The sequence below is a fragment of the Miscanthus floridulus genome, chromosome 7, assembly GCF_019320115.1.
Source record: "Miscanthus floridulus cultivar M001 chromosome 7, ASM1932011v1, whole genome shotgun sequence".
In the NCBI taxonomy this organism is placed as follows: domain Eukaryota; kingdom Viridiplantae; phylum Streptophyta; class Magnoliopsida; order Poales; family Poaceae; genus Miscanthus; species Miscanthus floridulus.
Genome location: NC_089586.1, coordinates 108759077 through 108782265, shown reverse-complemented (window position 1 = coordinate 108782265; position 23189 = coordinate 108759077). Strand labels below are relative to the sequence as shown.

The 23189-nt window shown below is 48.8% G+C and overlaps 1 protein-coding gene across 1 annotated transcript; it reads left to right on the top strand.

The window, feature by feature from the left end:
- The first annotated feature begins 5023 nt into the window (after positions 1-5023).
- LOC136464202 (oligopeptide transporter 4-like) lies at positions 5024-22099 on the top strand. Its single transcript, XM_066463162.1, has 6 exons — positions 5024-5746; positions 5894-5991; positions 19987-20565; positions 20709-20961; positions 21062-21244; positions 21347-22099. The coding sequence occupies exons 1-6, from the start codon at positions 5207-5209 to the stop codon at positions 21959-21961; spliced, it is 2268 nt and encodes a 755-aa protein (XP_066319259.1). The 5' UTR covers positions 5024-5206; the 3' UTR covers positions 21962-22099.
- The last annotated feature ends 1090 nt before the right edge of the window (positions 22100-23189 follow it).

The following is a 23189-nucleotide window of genomic DNA, read 5'->3' as shown; positions in this document are numbered from 1 at the left end:
AAGAACCGCACTCTAACTGATTTAGTTAATACCATATTAGGGACTACGGGACTATCTAAGAAATGATGGGATGAGGCTATATAGACAGCGTGTCATATCTTGAATAGGGTGTCCACAAAGAACAAAGAAATTACACCATTTGAGGAATGTGAGAAGAAGAGATTAAATCTCTTACCTACGCACTTGGGGTTGCTTGACAAAGGTGAATATGCCAATAAACAAAAAGCGAAAGCTTGAACCAAAGACTGTTGATTGTGTTTTTCTTCGGTCATGCTATTCACAGCATGGGTTATAGATTTTTAATTATAAATTCTAGTGTTCCTGAGATGACTGTTGATACAATATAGAATCTAGAGACGCTACATTTTTTAGAATGAATTTCCCATGAAAAATGCACCTAGTGCGACTGGTCATGAATTTATAATTCTCCATGAGCATGAAAATTTTACTCCGATAGAACAAATTGAGGAAACCCTATATGCAAAATTCTGAGAAGGATGACACTATAGTCACTAGGAAAAGTAAGAGACAGAAGACTGTAAAGTCTTTTGGTGATGACTATATTGTGTACCTTGTGGATGACACACCAACGACCATTGAGGAGGCATATTCCTCTCCTGATGCTGATTTATGAAAAAAGCAGTACGGAGTGAGATGGATTCTATTATGTCTAATGAAACTTGGAAAGTAGTTGATCATCCTTATGGGTGCAAGCCTATAGGGTGCAAATGGGTGTTCAAGAAAAAGCTTAGGCCTGACGGTACTATCGAGAGGTACAAAGCAAGACTTGTGGTCAAGGGTTATACTCAAAAGGAAGGTGATGATTTCTTTTATACTTATTCACCGATTGCCCAATTGACTACAATTCGAGTTTTGCTTTCTTTGGCAGCTTCTTATGGTCTTATCGTTTATCAAATGGATGTTAAGACAACTTTTCTAAACGGAGAGTTAGAGGAGGAGATCTATATGGATCAGCCAGATGGGTTTATAGCAAATGGTCAAGAAGGCAAGGTGTGTAAATTATTAAAGTCATTATATGGCCTAAAACAAGCTCCTAAGCAATGGCACAAGAAGTTTCGACAGAACTCTAACATCTGCTTGCTTTGTTGTGAATGAAGCTGACAAATATATGTACTATCGGTATGATGGGAGTGAATGAGTTTTTTTTGCTTATATGTTGATGATATACTGATCTTTGGATCCAGCCGCAAAGTGATTGAGGAGGTGAAGCAATTTTTATCTAATAATTTTGAAATAAAGATTTAGGAGGACTGATGTTATTCTTAATATCAAGCTTCTGAGAGAAGATGAGGGTGGGGTAACTCTATTATAATCCCACTATGCGGAAAAGATGCTGAGTCGCTTTTGGTTTAGTGACTGTGAACCTGCTCCTACACCTTATGATCCTAGTGTGCTATTGAGGAAAAATCAGAGAATAGCAAGGGATCAATTGAAATATTCCTACATCATTGGTTCGCTCATATATCTTGCTAGTGCAACAAGGCCTGACATCTCATTTATTGTGTGCAAGCTGAGCCGGTTTGTGTCAAACCCGAGAGATGATCACTGGCATGCTCTTGAAAGAGTGATGCGCTATCTAAAAGGCACTATGAGCTATGGTATTCGTTATACCGGACGTCCGAAAGTGCTAGAAGGCTATTGTGATACCAACTAGATCTCTGATGTTGATGAGCTTTATGCCACAAGTGGATATGTGTTTTCACTTGGAGGTGGTGCTGTTTTCTAGAAGTCTTGCAAGCAGACTATCTTAACGAAGTCTACAATGAAAGCAGAACTCACAGCATTAGACACCACTGGTTCTGAGGCCGAGTGGCTTCGTGATCTCCTTATGGATTTACCGGTTGTTGAAAAACCCATACCGGCTATTTCTATGAACTGCGATAACCAGACTGTGATTATAAAGGTTAACAATTGAAGGATCGAAACGGGCGACCAGAGGGGGGGTGAATGGTCGCGGAAGCCAAAAATAATTTCTAACCCTTCCCCTAAACACAAAACCTGATTAAATCACGTTTTTCAAATCTGGCCAGAACTCTATGTACCTAGTAAACCTGATGTGGACGAAAATCCGTAACTCCGATCAACCTAAAAATTTGTCAGATTAAACTAGATGAAATTACGAAACTAACCCAACTGGAATCACGTCAATCGGACTTACGGATCTTGAGATAAAAATAAAACAAGCAGACTATGTTAGATGCTGACGAGAATTGTAAAGAACCAATCGAGATGCACAAGATCAATCATTATAGATGAAAGATTAAATTGAGTAATTGAACTTACAAAAGTGCATCTAGCCTCCGCCCGAACATCCTCCCTCTCTTAATCGGAGAGATCAACAAAAACCTCTCACTAGAATTCAAACCCTAGGCTAGACCGGAGAGAGGAAAACTGAACCGTGGAACCCTGGGGCATGAGTACTGTTCACGGGTACTGTTCACGCGTGAATAGTAACTCGCCGAGAGTCCAAAAACGTTCAACCTTCTCAACCCTAGGTGCCACATATTTATATCTCCAAAGGGTGGCACGACCTATTTTCACATAACCCCCTACGCTAAATAAATCTAACGTAGGGGCGTAAATTCCAATTATGTCCTCCATGGCAAATTCCGCGATGTCCGCGATCCCTCCATCTCCGCGATGTGATCCTCGCGATGTCGCCGCACGACCATCCGAAATCGTATCGCGATCGCCAGAATTTTCCATCTTCGGCCAACGCCTGTCGCACGGGCGTCCCGGTACGATGCATGGCTTTGTGGCTCAACCAGCGAACCCCGGATTTTGTGGCATAATCCGGAAACCTCCCTCGACGTCCTCCCGCCATGTAGCCAGGTACAGTAGACGTACACCGCACGATCACCTGTCCCTCGAACGCAAGCCTCGATCCGCCCTTCTCCGCCCCCGCGGTTTTTCGACGCGGCATCCTATCTTCGTTCTTCACTCGTCGCCGCATGTACCTTGTCTCCACCTGTCACCTGCAACCACAACCTGCCAAGAGACACGTCACACGCACACCGTGTTGTCAATCGCTCATCACCAAGGTGCTAGCCCACTAGCATCTCAACAGTTCTAAGGATAACATGAAGTCCATAAGGCATGTTAAGAGATGACTAAAATCTGTTAGAAAATTAAGAAACTTCAGAGTAATAGCGTTGGACTATGTTCATACGTCTAACAATCTGGTAGATTAATTCACTAAGGGTCTGTCACGCAATGTGATAGAAAGTGCGTCGAGAGAGATGGGTTTGAGACCCACATGAAGTTTACTATAGTGGTAACATGTTCTATGTGATTGGAGATCCCGTGAAGTAGGATGGTGAAACAAGCTAGTAGTAAATTGTGATGAAAGATCCTTAGTAAAACTCATTTCTGATGCATATCTTTCCTTTCTGTAAGGCAGGTTGGTTTTTACCTTAGTGTGTTTCAAGTGGCTTGCTAAAGCAAAGATGTTGTCCTACAGAACATCTTTTGAGAAACAAACCTATATGAGTCAGACTGCTGGTCACAATCTATGAGATTTGGGTAATCTCTAAATACTCATGAAATGTATTGGAGTATGACTTATATGCTTCAAATAGAGAGGGGGCCTTTTGCAGCCTAGTATTAGCTAAGGACTTTAGTGACATTCACCTCACACAAAACTATCAATTCAAGGCTTAGTCCATTGTTCAGTTGTGACTCAGTGAAACTATTGCTCTAAATGGATGTTCAACTTAACAGTCTCCATCGAAACACTGGTATATAAAATAAATGTGGTTCTGAGACTACTTTGTTACAAACCCTAGAGTTTGGTCGGAATTGTTGGATATATTATGGGCTTGGCTCATATAATATTTAATAAATCAAATAAAACTCTATGGTTCATAACATTAAGCGTTGTATGATTTAATACCGTATGGGATTTTGATTAAATGTTGACTCAGCTTATTTGGTTAGAAATTATTCATCTTAATTGAGAAGCTGAGAAAAGGACACAAGAGTGCCACACGCGCGCGTGCCGCAGCCGCCGCTGCCGGCTGGCCGGGCCAGGCCGTGGCCGTGGCAGGCGGGTGGGCGAGCGTGGCTAGGTTTTGCCACTTAATCTACATAATTACAGGAGTTTCTCTCCTTTATGGTGGAGGCGAGTTGATTGCACCAGTTACCGTCTCTTCGTGTCTCCGTCTCCTGAGATCCTCCGCTGGCTTTCTCCCCCCATCGCAGGCATAGAAGTAGATGTCATCCATCAGTCCTCTGTCCTCTTCGCTTTCCGAGAGACCACATCTCAGCCGCCCTTTGGCTTTCCTCGTCCCGTAACTCTGCGCGCACGGAGCAGCGGGAGAGCAAGTGCCTCCGGAACCCTCGTCCGCCTGCAAACCTTGCACGGGTTGTGCGGCGATTAGGTTTTTGGGGGACCGATTTCACGACTGCTCGTCCGATGTCTTCTTCTTGATGATCGCTTGCGGAACCCGTCTTCTTCCCGGTGATCGCTCGTGGAACAGCAAGGTGTCTTCTTCCTGGTGACCGTTCGTGGGACTACACTGCGAACAACTTCCTGCATCGACTGTGGTCCACGACTTCGAGCAACGCACTTTGTCTGGTGCGAATGGAGCCTCCGATGTCCTCGGCATGGGACCCTCCGCTGGGTGCACTCTTAACTCTGTGATTACCGTACTTTGCGTACTTACTGTATCGATCTGTATGCCATATATGCTGTAGCGTTTGTTAGTAATATACACATGCACATATATGTCGTCACGAACCTGCTGATGTTTTATTTCTGGATTAAATTGGCCATAAAAATGTCTAATTATCTAACAATATTCTCATGTAATACTTAGTAGTCTATTTCACAGAAGGAAAGGTCTAAACAATTGGGAAAACCAATGTGCAAATAGGTTTATCATTTGGGCAATGCAAAAGCTTGCTAGTTCCTGAAATCATACAAATTTAGTCATTACAAGATCATACCCTCCATACCATGCACCTCAAATCTAAGGGGACATCACTATTAGGTAACGGGTATTTTGCCCAGGCCTAAGCTCACTATCGCCGTGCTCAGAGCATCAATATAGACGCTTGATGCGCGCGCGCCTCACAAGCCGTACTAGCTCAGGTAGTTAGTGTGCCTCTCTTTGCTAGGCCAAAGCAAAGCACGCGCAGGCGCTGCCAGTACCGCTCGCCGCATTATTCAATCCGCCCACGAACGATGGGTGAGATTGGCACGGACGACCGCGGTCTGGCCGAGCCCGTGGGCGCCGTGAAGGAGGAGGGCATCCTCGACGACGACAACGACGAGGAGACGTCGCCGATCGAACAAGTGCGGCTGACGGTGCCGAGGACGGACGACCCGTCGCTGCCGGTGTGGACGTTCCGGATGTGGAGCATCGGGCTGCTGTCGTGCGCGCTCATGAGCTTCCTCAACCAGTTCTTCTCCTACCGGACGGAGCCGCTCATCGTGACGCAGATCACGGTGCAGGTGGCGTCGCTGCCCGTGGGCCACTTCATGGCCCGGGTGCTGCCGCGCACCAGGTTCCAGGCGCCCGTGATGTTGGGCGGCGGGGAGTGGAGCCTCAACCCGGGCCCCTTCAACATCAAGGAGCACGTGCTCATCTCCATCTTCGCCAATGCCGGCTTCGCATTCGGCGTAGGGAGTGCGTACGCCGTCGGCATCATCAACATCATCCGCGCCTTCTACCAACGCCAAATCTCCTTCTTCACCGCCTGGCTCCTCGTCATCACCACGCAGGTTTGCTGCCAACCAAGCTAGCTTCTGCAAGATCAATTGACATCCTTAGTCCTTACCCCATCAGCTACTACTACTAGCTAAGCAACTGACATTAACTTTGGTGGAATTTCTCGCTCTGGCATTGCTTCTATGGCTGGCTGGCTCAAGGTGCTTGGGTACGGATGGGCAGGGCTGATGCGCAAGTATGTGGTGGAACCGGCGCACATGTGGTGGCCGAGCACGCTCGTCCAGGTCTCCCTCTTCCGGTGAGCACAAGTTTCACTCTAGTCCTAGGCTATTTTCGCTTCAGTAAAACCAATAAGCTGGTGCTCTGCATGCTACCTTTCTCTGTCGTTGCCTTCGGCTTTTTGAATTTTTCTGCTACCGCGTTCTTCAGTTTGGTCGGATTTTGGTTAACGTTTGTCGTTGGATTTTCGGAAGCCGGCGAGACCAACACGTTCTTTGGCATCTTGTATTTTTTTTTCGAAACAAAAGTGGGGCAGGATTTTGCTCTCGTCGACATTATTGTCGTTCCAAGAACTTTTGACGAGCGCAAAGAGTAAGGAAGTGGAGCGGCTTTCGTGCTATACCTTTGCTGCTTTGCAACGGGGTCGGATAAGAAAGTTGCTCGGATCGATAAAGATCTCCATTGCAAAGTCCGCAATTTTAATTTAGCTTCAAAATAAAGAGAACAGAGTCTACACGGTATTACGTAGTACCAGCCTAGCGCCCTCTCGGAATGATTGAATGATGAAGCGAGCTAACACAAGTATTCTTATGCTAAACCATAGCACAGTGCTAATTTTCTTCTCGATTAAGCTCCCTGCCCTACCCTTGATGGAATTCAGTTTGTCGCTGATACTGAATCTTACCAGCCTCTAGCCCTCTATCGCAGCGCCACATTGCACCGATCGATTAGACTGAAAAATCAGCATCCCTTTCATCAGAACGCGAGATTCCGATGGCCATGATTGCGGTGGCATCACTGTGGCCGTCTGGCGTCCCCGCTCCATGTGGCGTCATCAGTCCAATTTGCAATACTGTTTTCTCTGAATTCTACATCATAAAGAGAGGTTTTTCTTAGTACTAAATTGGCAGTCGTTTTCTCGTGAAGCCAATCCGGGGAGTGCCTGTGAAAGCAACATTCGCTGCATCCGCCAAACTACAGCTAGTCTAGTCTAGTGATACTGATACACATCCTTACGTTGGCACTACGCTGCTCAGTGTGTATATATATTCAGAACTTATTTAACTTATAAGTCATACTTTTTCAACCAACGAATAATATTTTTCTTTCATACTAAATCAGTCAATAATACTTTCAGCCACGGGCTTATAACCTCAGTAATACTGATAAACAATAAAGGTAACTTGTGATGGAACCCATAACCCTAACTTATCTCCCATAGCCTAGATGGATGCTAGACCCAATCTCCAATGACAAGACCGTGGCGGAGGAAACCAAATAAGAATTAATGTGGCGTGCCCGTCATCCTCGCTGGATTCCATAGTCAAGTCCAGGACGACAGAAATCACGGGATGCTCTAGGACAGCGATTACCCGGATAGGCGTTTTTCTGCCGGTTATCGACAAACTTGCTTGGTTTCTCCCCCGGATACGACGACCCTGGGTCCTTGGCATCATTGCGACGCAGCCAGCTGCTGGCACGATGTGAATGGGCGGGATAAGCGTATCTATAGCTCTTTTTTTTTAAAGAATTACGTGGTATAACGTTCAAAACGTACGCACACCCATTCTTAGGAACACATATATAAATCCTACCCCTATGAGCTCGTGTTTAGTTGGTTGAATTTTAGAATTTGGCTACTGTAGCACTTTCGTTTTTATTTGGCAATTAGTGTTCAATCATGGACCAATTAGGCTCAAAACGTTCGTCTCGCGATTTCCAACCAAACTGTGCAATTAGTTTTTTTCATCTACATTTAATGCTCCATGCACGTATCGCAAGATTCGATGTGATGGCTACTGTAGCACTTTTTGAGAATTTGGGTTGGGAACTAAACGCGGCCTGAGCTTCTTCAAAGGCTGAGCTGATAAATCATCGAGATTGACAAAGTCACCATAATTGCCTTGCTATCGACAGAATATCGCCTACCACTGAAAACACAACGTCATTAAATTATAGAGTATTTACACCTAAGAGGAGTCGAACCCAGGACCTAAGACGGTACTAAAAGAGCTATTATAACCACTAGGCTACATGCCCTTCACTCGATAGATGGCCATAAAAGGTCCATGGCCTGTCGACACAGTCCATGGTCCACGCCCTGTGCTTGTCGTGCCCCGCGCCAGCTCAGCTTGACCCTAGGGCTGTGCCTGGCTAAGAGGATGGCCCATAGTGCCCTACATGACCAAATTATCTCTCAATCCATTAAGCTCGTTAGTTCACTAAATATGAGGTATTCTTCCCTAACCCTAGATCATAATGAAAAAATACCATGTATATGTAAATCCTAGGAAAAAATCCTTCATATTGTTTTTTTTCCTAGATCACGCAAAAGGTTTAGCACGTCTTTGTATTAAGATAGAAAAAATATTCGATACACACGCCTTAACGGCGTCCTAAGGGCTCAATAAAGTTTTACATAGATACTCAGACTCCTCTCCTAGTACACTGTAGCTAAGCTATTACATTGGATAGAGATCAACCCAAATTTGCGGCGCTGGCAAGGAGGCATATGCCCATGCTACCGACAACCTCACCATCCGCTGAGAACAACTCACGCAGCACCTTCGTATGAGCAGGGTCACCGTTCAATATTTGTTCATACGCCTTCTTGGCTGACGTCGGTGGAGACGACGTCCCGCTAGATAGTCCCAAACGCTTCAAGACAAGGTACTCACCTCGCTTGGATGCCGGGATATGAGCTATGCTCTGCGCTGCTATTCGCCTGCTTTGCTTGGGGAGCCAGGGCGATGCAGTCTGCCAATGGTCGTATTATCTCCGGGTAGCTCCAGGAGTGGCGGCTACCTCCTCTTTATGATTCGCTCGGTGAAGCACTTGAGGCATCTGTTGGCCGAGGTCGTCTGATGTGAAGGAGTGTGGTTGACATTGTCCGTCGTAGCCATGATCGTCTTGTCTCCCTGGGTGGTTGACACGACATTGGCGTTGGCCAGCATTGGGCTCATGGGCCAGGGAAGAGCTGGCCGCATCCTCGCCTTGGTGGCTTGGACGCGCCTTGGCATCCATGTCACCGGGTTTTCCCCCAGTGGTGGCGTGACTTGTGGCTGCCCCTGCACCGGAGACAACGGAAGTGAGTCCATCGTCCGTTGTCCTGTGGGAAGCCTCCATCGATGCTCCAACATCCTGAAAGGTGGCCGCTGGATTAGGCAGGCTCCTAGGCGTTGGTGCTCCTGCTGGCCGGGTGATGATGAGCGAGGCGTCGAGCTCCTCTAGCATTGGGTCGACCCACATTAGAAGCCTCGGGATCACGCATATATGCTTCACAAGCAGATCTGGCTTGGAGGAGCAGTGTGTAGCAATAGACGGAGCAGCGTTGGTTTCCCTCGCCTGGCTTCCTCCGTCGCTGCTAGCATCATCGCCGGATTTTCACCACGACACCCTATGCGGCCCTGTTCGAGCTCGGTGGACACTAGCGGGGCACGTGCTAGGAGGTAGGTGGTTCTGTTGCCACGAGCAGAGTGTCGTGGTAGAGTCGACACCCATCTCCACCATCGTCGCAGTAGACCTAGGCTACTTGCAATCCCTGGCTAGGTGGCGAAAAAGTAGTGGCAACGTAGGCAACGCTGTGGCAACTGACAAGTTGCTACTCGATGTGAGTAGGACAGACAATTAAAACACCTGTCATGAAGCTTTGCGGGGATCCTATGGCTTGGGAAGCTATTTTGAATGAGGGTCAACAGCAGCGCCCGTGTTGGCGGGCAGGGAACGACCGTCCACAGTTCGAGCAGGCAGGCTGCACACCAATTGGGGCGTGACTGGCTACATTCCTCCACCTTCGCACAAGTCCCTACCATCCCGTGTCCGCTCCGCCATGGCCTAGAACCATGACTGAATGAGTTTGGGCGCGTGGTGGGTTTGTAGTTACCGACTTTGTCGGGCGACGAACAACATCCAGGTAAGTTTTTGGGGGGTCACCGTCGGAGTCCTCACCATCGTCATCTTCGTCCGCTCACCAATGACACTTTGTTCGCCCTCTCGAAGAGCAACCTGAGTAGAACATAGTCACCATCTGGTGAGAGGGTGGAGGAGCTTGGGGAGTCCGACGTCGCCATGGCAGGCCCAGACTTGGGCCTAGACTGCGTGGATCTAAGTTCTAGCTGGGACGATAGGGGCTCCTCGATCGGCGTTCATGGCAGCTGTGCGATAGGCCCGCCATTGTCCACACTGGATCCATGCACCGACAGGGTGCAGTTAGCCACACATAGTTGGTTGGCCACGGCGTTAGGGCACATCATCGGGGAGGCAGCCTCTAGGGGCACCACGAGCCTGCTACAGGCTTCGATTGGGATGGCCACGCGGTGGCCTTGCCAGCACCATCACCCTCATGTGGCTGGGGGTTAGCCGCGGCGTGGGGCGATGAGCGAGATGCCGGCAGCGGCTAGGGCGACAGCATGGTGGGCTCCGCGCGCAGCTAGGGAGGGGCATGGGTGGTAGATGGGGAGATCGAGGGAGGTGGGCACTTGCGCTAGGGCGGTGGCTATGGGGAGGGAGCCACCAGGAACATTCTTCTAGGGTTAGCTTGGAAGATTCCTGTCTTGTGCTAGAAGAGCTCGTTGTTGTCTTTTTTCTCTCGATCGGGGGATATAGCCCATTTTTTCATTAAGAGAAGTGAATTATAAGTCAGCTATGAGAGAACCCTCATAGCACAGATTACAAACCACTAAGACACTAGTAAGTGACCTAGAATAAACATAGGAACAATAAACAGACAGAAGGAAGAGCGACTGCCCTCAACACCCTAGACCTACAACTGTGCCTGCAATAAAAGTAATCAACGCTAAGGTTGCGCACAACAAAGATAGAGCCATGGTGGCAAAGCATCCACCTAGAGAAGACACATCAACATCTAGTAGCAACGGTGACAAAGCATCCGCCAGTGAAGACCAAGCGACCATGGCGGCCAAGCATCCACCAAGAAGTGGGCCCGCACGCTCTCGACAGCAAAGCATCTACCAGAGAGGGGACTAAAGAGCCAACAATGGCAAAGCATCTGCTAAGGGTTCCATCGACGACCAATAAGTATCCACTGAGGAAGAAACGAAGACGCCTCCTACGACAAAGCATCCATAGAGGGGAGCGGCCATGACACCCTCGGCAACAAAGCATCTGCTAGAGAGGACCCTAGCAACAATAGTGGCAAAGCATCCGCTCGAGAATGATAGACGATGATGGCAATGTCAAGAGCTGCAAGACAGACCAAAGTGAGTAGAATTAAGACACACACAGGCACAGCGAGGAGGTCCACCAGAATCCAACGGCTCGGCAGCAACCACGGACAACGCGACCACATGAGGCAAAAGCGATGAGCCATAGTTGATTCTTCAGCGACGCCTTGAGGAAGGAGGTGACGCCCTAGGGTAGCACCCTGGATGCCATCGGCACTAGCCTTAGAACCTTCTAAGGCAAGGCTTATGCCCAGAATCTGGCAATGACAACGTAGAAGCATGGGTTCAACAACGATGCCTCCAAGGAGGTATGTGGCGCCCGAGGTGTCACCATCATCCGCCCAGCCAAAGCCGGGCTGAGCTTTTGCCCAGAACCCGTTCAACCACCGCCGCATCATCGAGAGACCCATGAGCACCACACCCTAGCCACCATAGCGCCATCCAACCACGTCGGGCATGCTGTAGGCCATCCTATAGGCGAATCTGGCCAGCTACAAGAGAGTAGCAACCAACGCGATGAAAGGTCCTTGTTTGGTTTTGATAATTGAGTGACAACTTAGGTGGACTAATTGTGTTTATGTGAGATACACAGGTGATTAGTCCACAGGTACATGTGTGTGAGCAACATATGCCATGAAGGTGAAAATGGCTTGGAGATGTTGCAAAGCTCACACATGTGATGATGAAGGAGCTTAAATGCACATGAGACATGACATTGAGTCATGTGATCAAGGTGGAGAAGATCAAGACAAGACTTGGCTTGATGGACCGGTTGCAAGCGTGAAGGGCAAGTCGAAGGCTTTGGAGTGATGGACCGCGTGGCGGTGAAGCTTGAGCAAGACTTGGCGCCGATGGACGATGGCAACGGTGAAGAGCAAGTAAAGTCAAGATCGATGAACCAATATGATCACGTGATGATATGAAGTGAATCATATCATTGTTGATCGTGCTGGTGCATGTGTTGCATCGACGTTGGAGGAGATGGAATGGAATGCGCAATGCAAAGATATAACCTAGGGCATTTCATTTCACCGGTCATAGGTGTGTAGAGAAGTTTATGACCGGGTTTAGGATAGATGGCCGTACTATCAAGAGGGGCAAACTTGTTTGCATATTGGTCATCTAGTGCCACTCGAGTGATCTAACTTTGCATTGTCGTTAGGATCGAGTGGCGTGGCAAGTTGAGTGGCTAACATCCTTTGGGAAATGACTATGAAAATGCTAACACATATACACATGGTGGTGTACACTTGGTGGTGTTGGCACATTTACAAAGGAGGTGGTGTTTGCAGGGGTGAGATGGTGTTTTCTATTGCACCGGATGCAAAATTCTTGGTGGTTAGCACACTTGAGCAAGGGTGAAGAAGTTAGAAGTGAAAACGAGTTGGTCGCGAAGATGCTGGCGTCAATCAACTGACCGGACGCTGGATCTGAATGCACCGGACGCTGGCAGGCTGCGTCCGGTCAGGCTGACGTACGATGACGCAGAAGCTGGAGTGTGACCGAACGCTGGCTGCGTCCGATCAAGTGTGACCGGACGCGTCCAGTCGAGGTCAGTACCTTACTGGAAACGACCGGACGCTGGGGGTTCAGCGTCCGGTCAGTTGAAGCTGGAGCGTCTGGTCAAGTCAAGTGACCGTTGGAACCGGGACACGTGACCGTCTGCGGGCGACCGGACGCTGAGGTCCAGCGTCCGGTCAACACAACCGGAGCGTCCTGTCGGCCCGACTGTTGCCCAGTGAAGGGGTAACGGCTAGTTTAGCCCTTGGGGCTATAAATAGAAGTGGCCTTCGGCCATGGCTGGTGCTGAGCACCTTGGGGGACTTTGTGTCCATGCTTGAGAGTGCTTAGGAGCCCTCCATCTCACACATACTTGATAGCGATCATCCGATTGTGTGAGTGAGCGATTCTAGCGCGATTGCATCGTGAGGTTGCATTGAGTGGCACTAGGTGATCGAGTTGCAAGCCGGTGGTGCTTGTTACTCTTGGAGGTTGCCACCTCCTAGACGGCTTGGTGGTGGTCTCCGTCGAAGCGCGCAAGAAGCTTGTGCGGTGCTTCGGAGAAGTGCTTGTGAGGGGCATTGTGCTCGCCCCGCGGGAGCCGCGAAGAGCAACTCTAGTAAAGCGTGTCATTGAGCTACCCTCACTCAAGGGGTAGGTTCTTGCGGCGCCCGACGTACGGGCTTAGCGGGTGATGCTAATTAGCCACCGAACCACCAAGTGAGCGGTCGACACAACAGGGACTAGCGTGTTGGCAAACACGTGAACCTCGGGAGAAAAATCATCGTGTCAACCTTATTCTTCCCGTTGGTTTGCATCTCCGTTACACAAGCTTACAATTACTTTTATACATATTAAGCTTGTGTAGTTGCTCTTGTAATTAGATAGCTTGTGTAGCTTGCTAATTACCTTCTTGCTTATGTAGCATAGAAGTAGCTTCATTGCGTGGCTAATTTGGTTTTAGTAACCTTGTTAGTCACATTGCTTAGTTTGTGTAGCTAAGTATTTGCGCTCTCTAATTAGGCATTGGTTGCCTTGTTATTGAGTATTGCTAGTGAGCTTTGTTAGCTTTGTGCTTTTGCTTACTAGCATGTGTAGTAGCTCCCTTGTTGCTTAAAGTACTAGTGGCATAGGTTTGTATAACCTTGCTCCTAGAATTGTTTAGGAGAGCTCTAACTAGCCCGGCACCTTTATTGCATAATTGTTATCTTTGCAAGGTGCTAGTGAACATATATAGTGGGGTATAGTCTTGGTTAGACCGATAGTTTTAATTCCGCATTTGTATCGGTTAGTCGACGCGATTAAGTTTTAGAAAAGACTATTCACCCCCCCTCTAGTCGCCATCTCGACCCTTCACGCGGCCCGATAAGTAGAGACCCTACAGGGCACAGCCAAGTCGAGGTTGGGCGTTATAGCAGAACCGCCCGAAATAACACACTTACGGAGGTGCTCGTCTTCCACCAGACACTAAGCACCCCGAAAGCAAGCTACAACGGGCGATATCCGTCGGGCACACCCCAAGGGAGAACCTGAAAGATCCATATTTTTCCCAAGGATCCAACAATGAGAACGAGTTACAATATTGGTCCATTTCATACATCAGGGTTTCTTAAAAAGTACATTATTACATTACCAAATGTCAGAGTGCGGAATAATAAACAACAGAAATTAAAATAAACATCTAGCGATAAGAACGATGGTCCGTCTGTGCCCACCAGAAGAATCCTCCACACAATGGTACTTCTCATGCATCACCTGCAACAGGGGTAAATAAACCCCGAGTACACAATGTATTTGCAAGACTTATCCGACTAGTGGGAATAATTTTCCGATTCCAAGAAATATGATAAGCTTTATGGTTTGCTGATTTTCTTTTAGCAGAAAGCAATATTAATAGTGAGTCCTTATTTATGTTATTATTATCAGCTGTATTAAGTTATTACCTATCCAGTCTATATAAGCACATATTCTACTTTCAAGCAAGAGTTGAGCAATCAGTTTCATTTCATCATCTTTCATCTTTCAGTTCTTACTACGATGCTAGAGTTAAGACAAGCCGTACCGACTCGGCGGCAATTCGCAAATCAATGTCCCCAGCTAGGTGCCCCGAAAACACACGTCCTGCTTGTACCCTAGGCACAAGTAGGACCAACCCATCATCGTCCTGTCCTGGGTGTCCAGGTCCCCGTCTAAACTTGGACTCCAAGCTCCCACTCCTAAGTCCCAGACTCAGTACGATGCAAGTACCTCCACTATCCCCGCCTCCAATCAGTCAGTCTAGAAAGAGCTGGATCTACGACAAGAGAGCAACAAGTCTTCCCTACGCCCATACCCAAGTATGTGCTCGGGACAATAGATCTGTGACTTGCCTAGCGTCCGTTGCAACGACCGGTCCTTAATTGACACAGACAGGGAAAAAGTGTAACCAAGCTATGCCATGTTGGCCGCAGGTCATAACCCTTTACACCCACCAGTACATCTGTCTAACTACTAAGCTAGTGCTACCGACCAAGGTATTAAGATATCTATTGTTACCCATAACAAGTATGAAGTATGGCGTGCGTTATTATAGCAACTACAGGTATCCTTACTCCTAATGCTGATTTACGCTATATAAGATAAAGCAAGGATAATAGCTACTATATTTATCAACCTACTCTAGGGCTACAAAATTTACAGCAAGTACATAATAATCTAGTGAGCCTACTGTAAAATTTTCATAGCTATAGCTATCACCAATTTACCACAAAAATTTCTACAATTATTAATCTACATAATACTAAGCTTCTCTAGTTTAAATTTATGAACCTACCATTGTCACAGCTAACTATAATTTAACTACAACAACAGATAGATGGCATTTTTGTGAACCTAACAAACTTGGTTTCACTATTTTTGGACAACTACACGATTTACTCCAATTTATCAAAGTTTAGCTAGAAATTATATTGAATAAACGTTTGTAATTCGGTGGAGAATTGAAAATGAATTCTACCACGTGGCCCAACTCGCAACGCGGCTCGGCCCACCACCAGGGACTCGCGTGCACGCCCAGTGCGTCCCACGCGGTGGCCCGTGCCCACGACCGCGGCCCAGCGCTAGAAGACCCACGCGCGGCTGGCACATTTTTGCAAACGAGTCCCTGTTCTTTCTCCTATTCGTGAAGCTAACCCGAGCACTATTTAAATGAGTCATTGGCTTCACATCTAGGACCCTACTTCCATTCGAATTCATGCTTTATAGTCTCTGGATGGACTAATAGGGGCCACGGCTTCACCGGCGAGCACAGACCTCTCCGGCCCCAACCAGCACCCCCATGAGCTTCTACGTGCCACGCGCAACAGATTGAGGTAACAAACGCCAAGAATGGCGCATCACGTAGGCGTGGCCACACATCGTAGTGGGTCTGGCCACGGCAACCCGACGCCGGCGAAATCACCTAACCGCACGCCTCTACTACTACCCGGTAACCATCTACAGCCCAAGAGTAACCACCTTGAAGCCCTAATTGAATCACTACCGCGCCCAACCGAGCTGGCCACAGGAACGGCATCTAAGCCAGCTCGCCGGCGGCCGCCAACGCGCTCCGGGCTACCTAGCCACTAATTGGCTCAACCGCCTATCCTAGGAACAAGAGGGCCTCTCCAGAGATGTGACGGATGGGCTGGGCGAAGTCACGAGGAACGACAACAGGCTAGCCACATGTGCGAGGTTGCTTCGGTTCACACCGGCCACGGTGAAGGCGTTCCCGGTGTCCTGCCGCACCATCGACGGAGCCACTGCACGGGCGAGGCAAACGAGTCAAGGAGAGGCAACAACCCTGCTCGATTTAGACACAAGAGCAAGGAGCATCGCCCCGGGCCGAGAACTCGTCTCGCCTGCCATGGCTGACCGCCGAGGGGAAAACTCTCCCCATTACCTCACTGTAGGAAAGAAGCCCATTAAGATGACTCCAATCGAAAGCTAACTACTCAAGCTATTTGGGCGCATGGTGAATTGGAAAGGGATGGATTGCACACGGCCACTTTGAAGGGCGATGGCGTTCGGCTTAATGGTGACGACAGCGATGGCGAAAGCTTAAATTGGCGCCCGACAACGTACTACCGCCCAGGGCAAGTTAGGCTCGACACTGTACTCCTACTCGTCCTCCGAACGTGGGCAAATGCAAGAGGGGACCGACTCAGTGAGTTAGGCCTTGGCGTGGCGCGGCTGGCCGGCGACTCTCCAGACGATGCGACGGGAAAACATGGCGTGTCCACGCGCACAACCGTGAAGACAAGGGCCGACGAGGCCAACCCATGCGTGTGCAGCCACAACGTCAATGGGAGCAGGGGCTATGCAGGCGGTGCGTATGAGCGCGCTTGGGCGAGCGACGACACCGGTTCGGATGAGCTGAACACGCAGGCAGATGCGACGGTGATAGTGACGCAGGTGGACGTGATGGAGAAGGTAGAGCATCTAGGCTCGCTGGACCCCCGTGCGTGTGTGTGTGCGCGAGTCGTGAGCCGGGCGCGCAACAGCGGTGTGGATCGGGTGGCAGTGAAGGCCGAACAGCCAGCGCGTGGCGACAACGGGCGGGTACCGTGACTGGGCGCGTGCGGCGTGCGTGAGCTGCGCTAGAGCGTGGTGGTAGGAGCCGTGGCCAGCAGCGCAGGGGCCACGCGCGTGGGCGTGCTTGCACAGGCACGGCAGTGGCGACGCGGCCGGCAAGGCAGCGTGCGCTGGACAAGCCAGAGCAGCGACGCTAGGCCGAACAGAGGCGGTGACCGCGCCCGGAGGTGGAAAACGTGTCGTGCACGCTTTTTAAAGCTGCAACAACAACCAATTCGATCATCCGAAAGCCAAACCAGTCATTCTATCCTCAAGAGGGTACATAGGGCTATCGAACTAAGCCAAGACATCTCGCCACTTCTTAACCTGATCGTTCTACAAAAATTGTCGAACATGGCTCCGTCGACCCATTTTCAAACATAGCGAAATGACTAAGATTCAAACGGTTTTGCGTCGAATTCCTTTTCCAAGCTACTTGATAACTAGCTAGCGAACCGCGTCCTCGACCGCACGTATTTTATTGTCGCCTACGAATTTCGTACTACGAACTTTATCAAAATTTTGCATAAGTGTTATATAGCATTTTTGTTCGATAAAAATTCACTTGGAATACTAAACGATATAAAGCGACATGAAATGTAGCATTTGTTTCTGGTTTCAGATGAACGTTTCAAGTTCCGTACATTGATTTATACTCTATATTACACACATTTATACACAAGTATAATGCTCATGAAGTGTTTTAGCAAAAATGGTATAATGTAACACCAAGGGTGTTACAGGCGCATCCAGGCAGCCGTCGTCCAGAACCTGCCGCTAGCCGTTGGCAGCCCAGTCCCAAGCAGCCGCCAGCCGACGGCCGCAGCCCAGTAGCCAGCCGACCGCAGGATTCCCAGCCGTTAGATCTGGCCGCCGGTGGCCAGCAGCCGCAAGCCCCAACCGCCATTGCCGACCGGCCCGGCCACGACCAACCGCTGTAGAGGAGCAGATACGGGCACCGGTGCACAGGATCGTGGCCCAGGCCCCACCATCGGCCGCCCGGACGAAACACCGTCGGCCGCCGACGAGGAGGGGAGGGCGGATGTCCAGGGCGCCATCGGACGACTGGCCGGCCGTCGCCGCTCGCCGCCGGAGGTGAAGAGGGTGGAGGAGGGAGGTGGAGGAGCGAGGGGGAGGGAAGTGAAAGTGCGAACAGGCATCGCTTTTCGGGACTGCCGCTGGCCGCCGCCGCCAGAGAAGAGGCCAGGAGGGGGGTGGGTGCTCGGACGCCGGCGTGGTCACCCCCGAGTTGCCCGTTAGGAGCGCTCGGGGGAAGGGGGATGGGTAGTCCTTCACTTCGCGAGAAAAAAAGAGACTACGCTCTCCACGACGAGCAAGTCCACGTACTACTACTTCCAGAGCTCGTTGTTGTCACTAGATTAAGCTCAATATTGTTAAGCTCAATATTAGCAATTTTAGCTTCTAGATTAAGCCAAGCGGTCCATTTATCCTCCACTAAAGCTCTTCGAAATGAACACGTTATTTTGTTCCCCACAACAGTCGCCTTCCATAGAGATGGTGATGCGGCGGCCCCAATGGTGTGCTCGATGCCTCGATGGCGGCGCAGGGGCCAACCCATCAAAGTAGATCATTGTTGATTTTTACTATCTACGTAAAAACATACACGATTTTTTAAGGTATGTTTCTTCGTTTTGAAAAAAGGTCACGCTAGCTAAAACTGCATGACTTACTGTAACACCTGACTAAACCATGCCTCGCGGCCGGCGGACATGTTTAGCGACGCTAATACATGTCCGTCGCGCCATGTCTCTCGTCGTAGTGAAAAATAGTTGTTTATAAAAAAATAGTTTACCAGATGCTATGGTTAAAATATTAGTTTTTTGGTAAAAAAAATCTGCACTGGACAGTTCGGGTATTTTTTGAATCAGTCGGTTGGTCGGCACACGATCAGATCCACTCTTGGCTAAACGCCTGCGAGTCTGCATTGCAACGTCAATGTGCACTGCACAGTTATGATCGAGAGGACGAGTAGCCGGGTAGGGGAGACCGTGCGTGTCTGAAAAGAAACTGCATGTCATTCAGTAAGTTGGTGAATTTCAGTAGCCGACAGCTCGTGTGAGGTCCAGGTCCAAGTGGCCTTGAAAAGGCGCAGCGGTCCCTTGCACGTACTTGCACATGCTTGCGTCCGTGGCTTCCTGCGGCCGGATAGCCTCGAATTTGGATTTTGCTTGCTCCTACGTACTGACAATAAGTAAGAAGGCGTGTGTTTGTGCCAACTTAAGCAAATTCCTGTTGATTTTAGTGCATCTCTGCCATTTCGCTGTGTGTAAACAACAAGGTGATCATCTAGGTAACGCGTTGTACTGTTGCGAAGGGATACAGAGTCATCTGCTAGCTGACCAGAGACAGTCGATTGCACAAGCAGTACAATGGGAGGTAGAAATTTGAAGTTTATTGTAGGCCTAGTTTTGTATCCAATAATCCAAATTTACCCAATTCATATATATCTGGTCTAGCATATCTTTCTTAGGTTAGGCTGAGCATATCAATTCTGGGCAGTATATTACTCCAATTGGCATTTGACAGAGGACCATCAATGGTTACTCATGAATCACTTTTGTTTACATAAGCAACCATGTGAATCAGTTGAAATTTTGATTAAGTCTAGATGGCTGCATCTTTTTTTTCACTATAAAGTGCTAACGTTGAGATAAAATATATTTGATTTGTGTACACCAATCCGATTGAAGAACAGGATATAGTTTCATGACATCACATTCCATTGAGGTACAGTTGCCACTAACAATAGCACTGATCATGTGTCCTTAATGTTGAACCAGGGCATTGCACCAGAAGGATGAATCCACCAAAGCCTCACGCCAGATCTCGCGTTCCAAGTTCTTCTTGGTGGTGCTCGTGTGCAGCTTCGCATGGTACGTCGTGCCGGGCTACCTCTTCCCGACGTTGACCTCCATCTCATGGGTGTGTTGGGTCTTCTCTAAGTCCGTGACGGCGCAACAGCTGGGATCGGGTATGCTGGGTCTTGGTCTCGGCGCCTTCACACTCGATTGGTCCACCGTCTCCTCCTACCTCTACAGTCCACTTATCTCACCCTTCTTCGCCACCGTCAACATCTTCTTCGGTTACGTGTTCTTTCTCCACGTGATCTTGCCTATAGCATACTGGGGGTTTAACATGTACAACGCCAAGACATTCCCCATCTTCTCCACGCGCTTGTTCATGGCAAATGGCACGGAGTACAACATCCCATCAATTGTGAATAGTCAATTACAGCTTGACAAGGACACATATGATAAAAATGGCAGAATCAATCTCAGCATATTCTTTGCACTCGTTTATGGGTTCCTCTTCGCCACCATTGCGGCCACCATCACGCATGTCGGGCTCTTCTACGGAAAGTATGGCATCTCAACTACTCGAAAGACTTTGAGCAACTCGCTCTGATTAATACATGAGAAAAATATTTTATTACGTGACTTCTGAACTGAAATGCATGATTCAAAGATTCTTTTTTCTGAAATGGGGCATGGCCAATGCGCAGTGAAATCTACCAACGTTTCACATCGTCACAGAATGAGAAGCCTGACATCCACACTAAGCTGATGAAGAAGTACAGTGACATCCCAGCGTGGTGGTTTTATTCGCTGATGGCTCTATCAATTGCAGTGTCCCTCCTCCTTTGCACTGTACTGAACCACGAGGTCCAGCTCCCGTGGTGGGGCCTCATCTTCGCGTGTGGCATGGCATTCATTTTCACCCTTCCCATCAGCATCATCACCGCGACAACCAACCAGGCAAGTAACACGTTTGCATGTTCTATGTTCTTTTAAGAAAATAAAACAAAAGGGATAGATGTTTGAGGTATTGTCATGCATTCCAAAATGCCTTGTGCAGTCACCTGGTCTAAATGTGATCACTGAGTATGCCATGGGTCTGATTAAGCCGGGCTATCCCATTGCTAATGTATGCTTCAAGGTCTATGGCTACATGAGTATGCAACAGGCAGTTGCCTTCCTCTCGGACTTCAAGCTTGGCCACTATATGAAGATCCCTCCCAAGTCCATGTTCCTTGTTCAGGTAATACAAATAAAAATCACCAAGTATTCTTCTTGTAATTGAATTGGTGACATGTATAAAAGAAACAACATGAACTAACCTTCATGTACCGTATTTACATAGTTTGTTGGTACCATTGTGGCTGGCACGGTCAACATTGGGACAGCATGGTGGCTGCTCGGCTCGATCCACAACATCTGCTCAGATTCACTCCCAGCAGATAGCCCGTGGACATGTCCTAATGACCGTGTGTTCTTCGATGCATCAGTCATATGGGGCCTTGTCGGTCCAAGGCGCATCTTTGGGCCAGATGGGAACTACAACGCCCTCAACTGGTTCTTCCTCATTGGCCTAGCAGGCCCAGTTATCGTATACGCTTTGCATAGGATGTTCCCAAACCAGAAGTGGATACCATTGATTAATTTCCCGGTGCTTTTTGGTGCAGCCGCCATGCCCCCAGCAACGGCTGTGAACTATAACTCATGGCTGTTTATTGGCATCATCTTCAATTTCTTTGTGTTCCGGTACCGAAAGATGTGGTGGACACGGTACAACTACATTCTCTCCGCTGCCCTTGACGCCGGAGTTGCATTCATGGGGGTGGTGCTGTACTTTTCGCTGACCATGCAGAACAAGAGTATCGACTGGTGGGGCACTGCAGGAGAGCTCTGCCCTCTTGCCAAGTGTCCTACCGCTAAAGGAGTGGACTTGGGTGATGGCGTCTGCCCAGTATTCTAAGCTTGGAGTTTAATGTCTTAATAGGGTACAGCTGCAAGTTAAGCAATGATCAATTCTAGCTACATTGCCATAGATTTGTGGTATATATGTGGAGTGTGATGCAACTTCTCCTATGTGTAAAGGTCATATTCTCAAGTACGTGTCAGTTACAGAAAACAGTGTGAATAGGTTGATCATTTGGGCAATGCAAGGCATGCTGGTTCCTGAATGCTATGATTTTACTCATCGTATGATAATACCCTCCAAACCACGCACCTCAAAATATTTGGTTTGCAATTTCAATTCACTACACAGGGGCCAATAATCCTGCCAGTGCCCAGTAAAGCGGCAGAGAGAATGTTAGATGAGTATAAGAAGACGAAAGAGATGAGATATATTCATGGGATCATTCGTAGCAGATTCGCTTGAGGTGGCTTGCACGCAGGGTAGAGGAAGTCCTGGAAGCCGGATGTTGTGGAGCGACTGCTCCTCGTCGCTGAAGGCCACTGTTTCGCCAGCCCCGTCGTGTGCTCCGCGCGGCCGCAACGCCGGCGGTTAGCCCCGCCTGACGCCGCCGACCACCGCGCCGTGATGGAGACTACAACAACAAGAGTAGACGGCAGCTGGGGCTACCACGCTGTCATCCCAACATATAAGGCCACAGCCCACAAGCTCCTAATAAACCGGTGGCCAATGCGCGTAACGCGTCCATTTCCGTGATTACGTTGTTCCTCTCCCCAAACTCTATTCAGCGCCCCGATATGTTTGGCTGTTCCAGCCGCACACCTTGCATTGCCAAAATGCCCATAATAACCTGTCCCCCAAACTCCATTCGGCGGGTCAAGCTGTTCGGCTGTTCCGGTCGCACACCTTGCGTTGCCGAAATGCCGATGATCCTGCCAGTGCTCAGTAAAGCGACAGAGAGAATGTTAGATGAACAAATCCTGAAGCATGGACAAGATGAATCCAGGTCCAGGACATCAATCTGGTTCAAACGGCATGATGTTGTTTTAGCACAGACTGCATGTGTTCATGACAGTATATTTTGCATACGGAAATGTTGCAAGTTCTTTGTGGTGGCGCCAGATTTCCCATTTCAAGTTCTTTGTGGTGGCGCTCATCTGCAGCTTTCCTTGGTTCGTAGTGCCAGGCTACCTCTTCTGACGTCCATCTCATGGGTGTGTGCAGGGTTTTCTCCAAGTCAGTGACGGCACAGCAGCTGGGCTCTGGCATGAAGGGCCTTGGCCTC

What these genes read in the sequence shown, in the direction of transcription:
- LOC136464202 (XM_066463162.1), top strand. Translation starts at nt 5,207, where the DNA reads ATGGGTGAGATTGGCACGGACGACCGCGGTCTGGCCGAGCCCGTGGGC. An exon ending in GTCCAGGTCTCCCTCTTCCG is followed by an intron (nt 5,992 to 19,986) that starts GTGAGCACAAGT and finishes ATGTTGAACCAG; the next exon opens with GGCATTGCACCAGAAGGATG. An exon ending in GTCGGGCTCTTCTACGGAAA is followed by an intron (nt 20,566 to 20,708) that starts GTATGGCATCTC and finishes GCCAATGCGCAG; the next exon opens with TGAAATCTACCAACGTTTCA.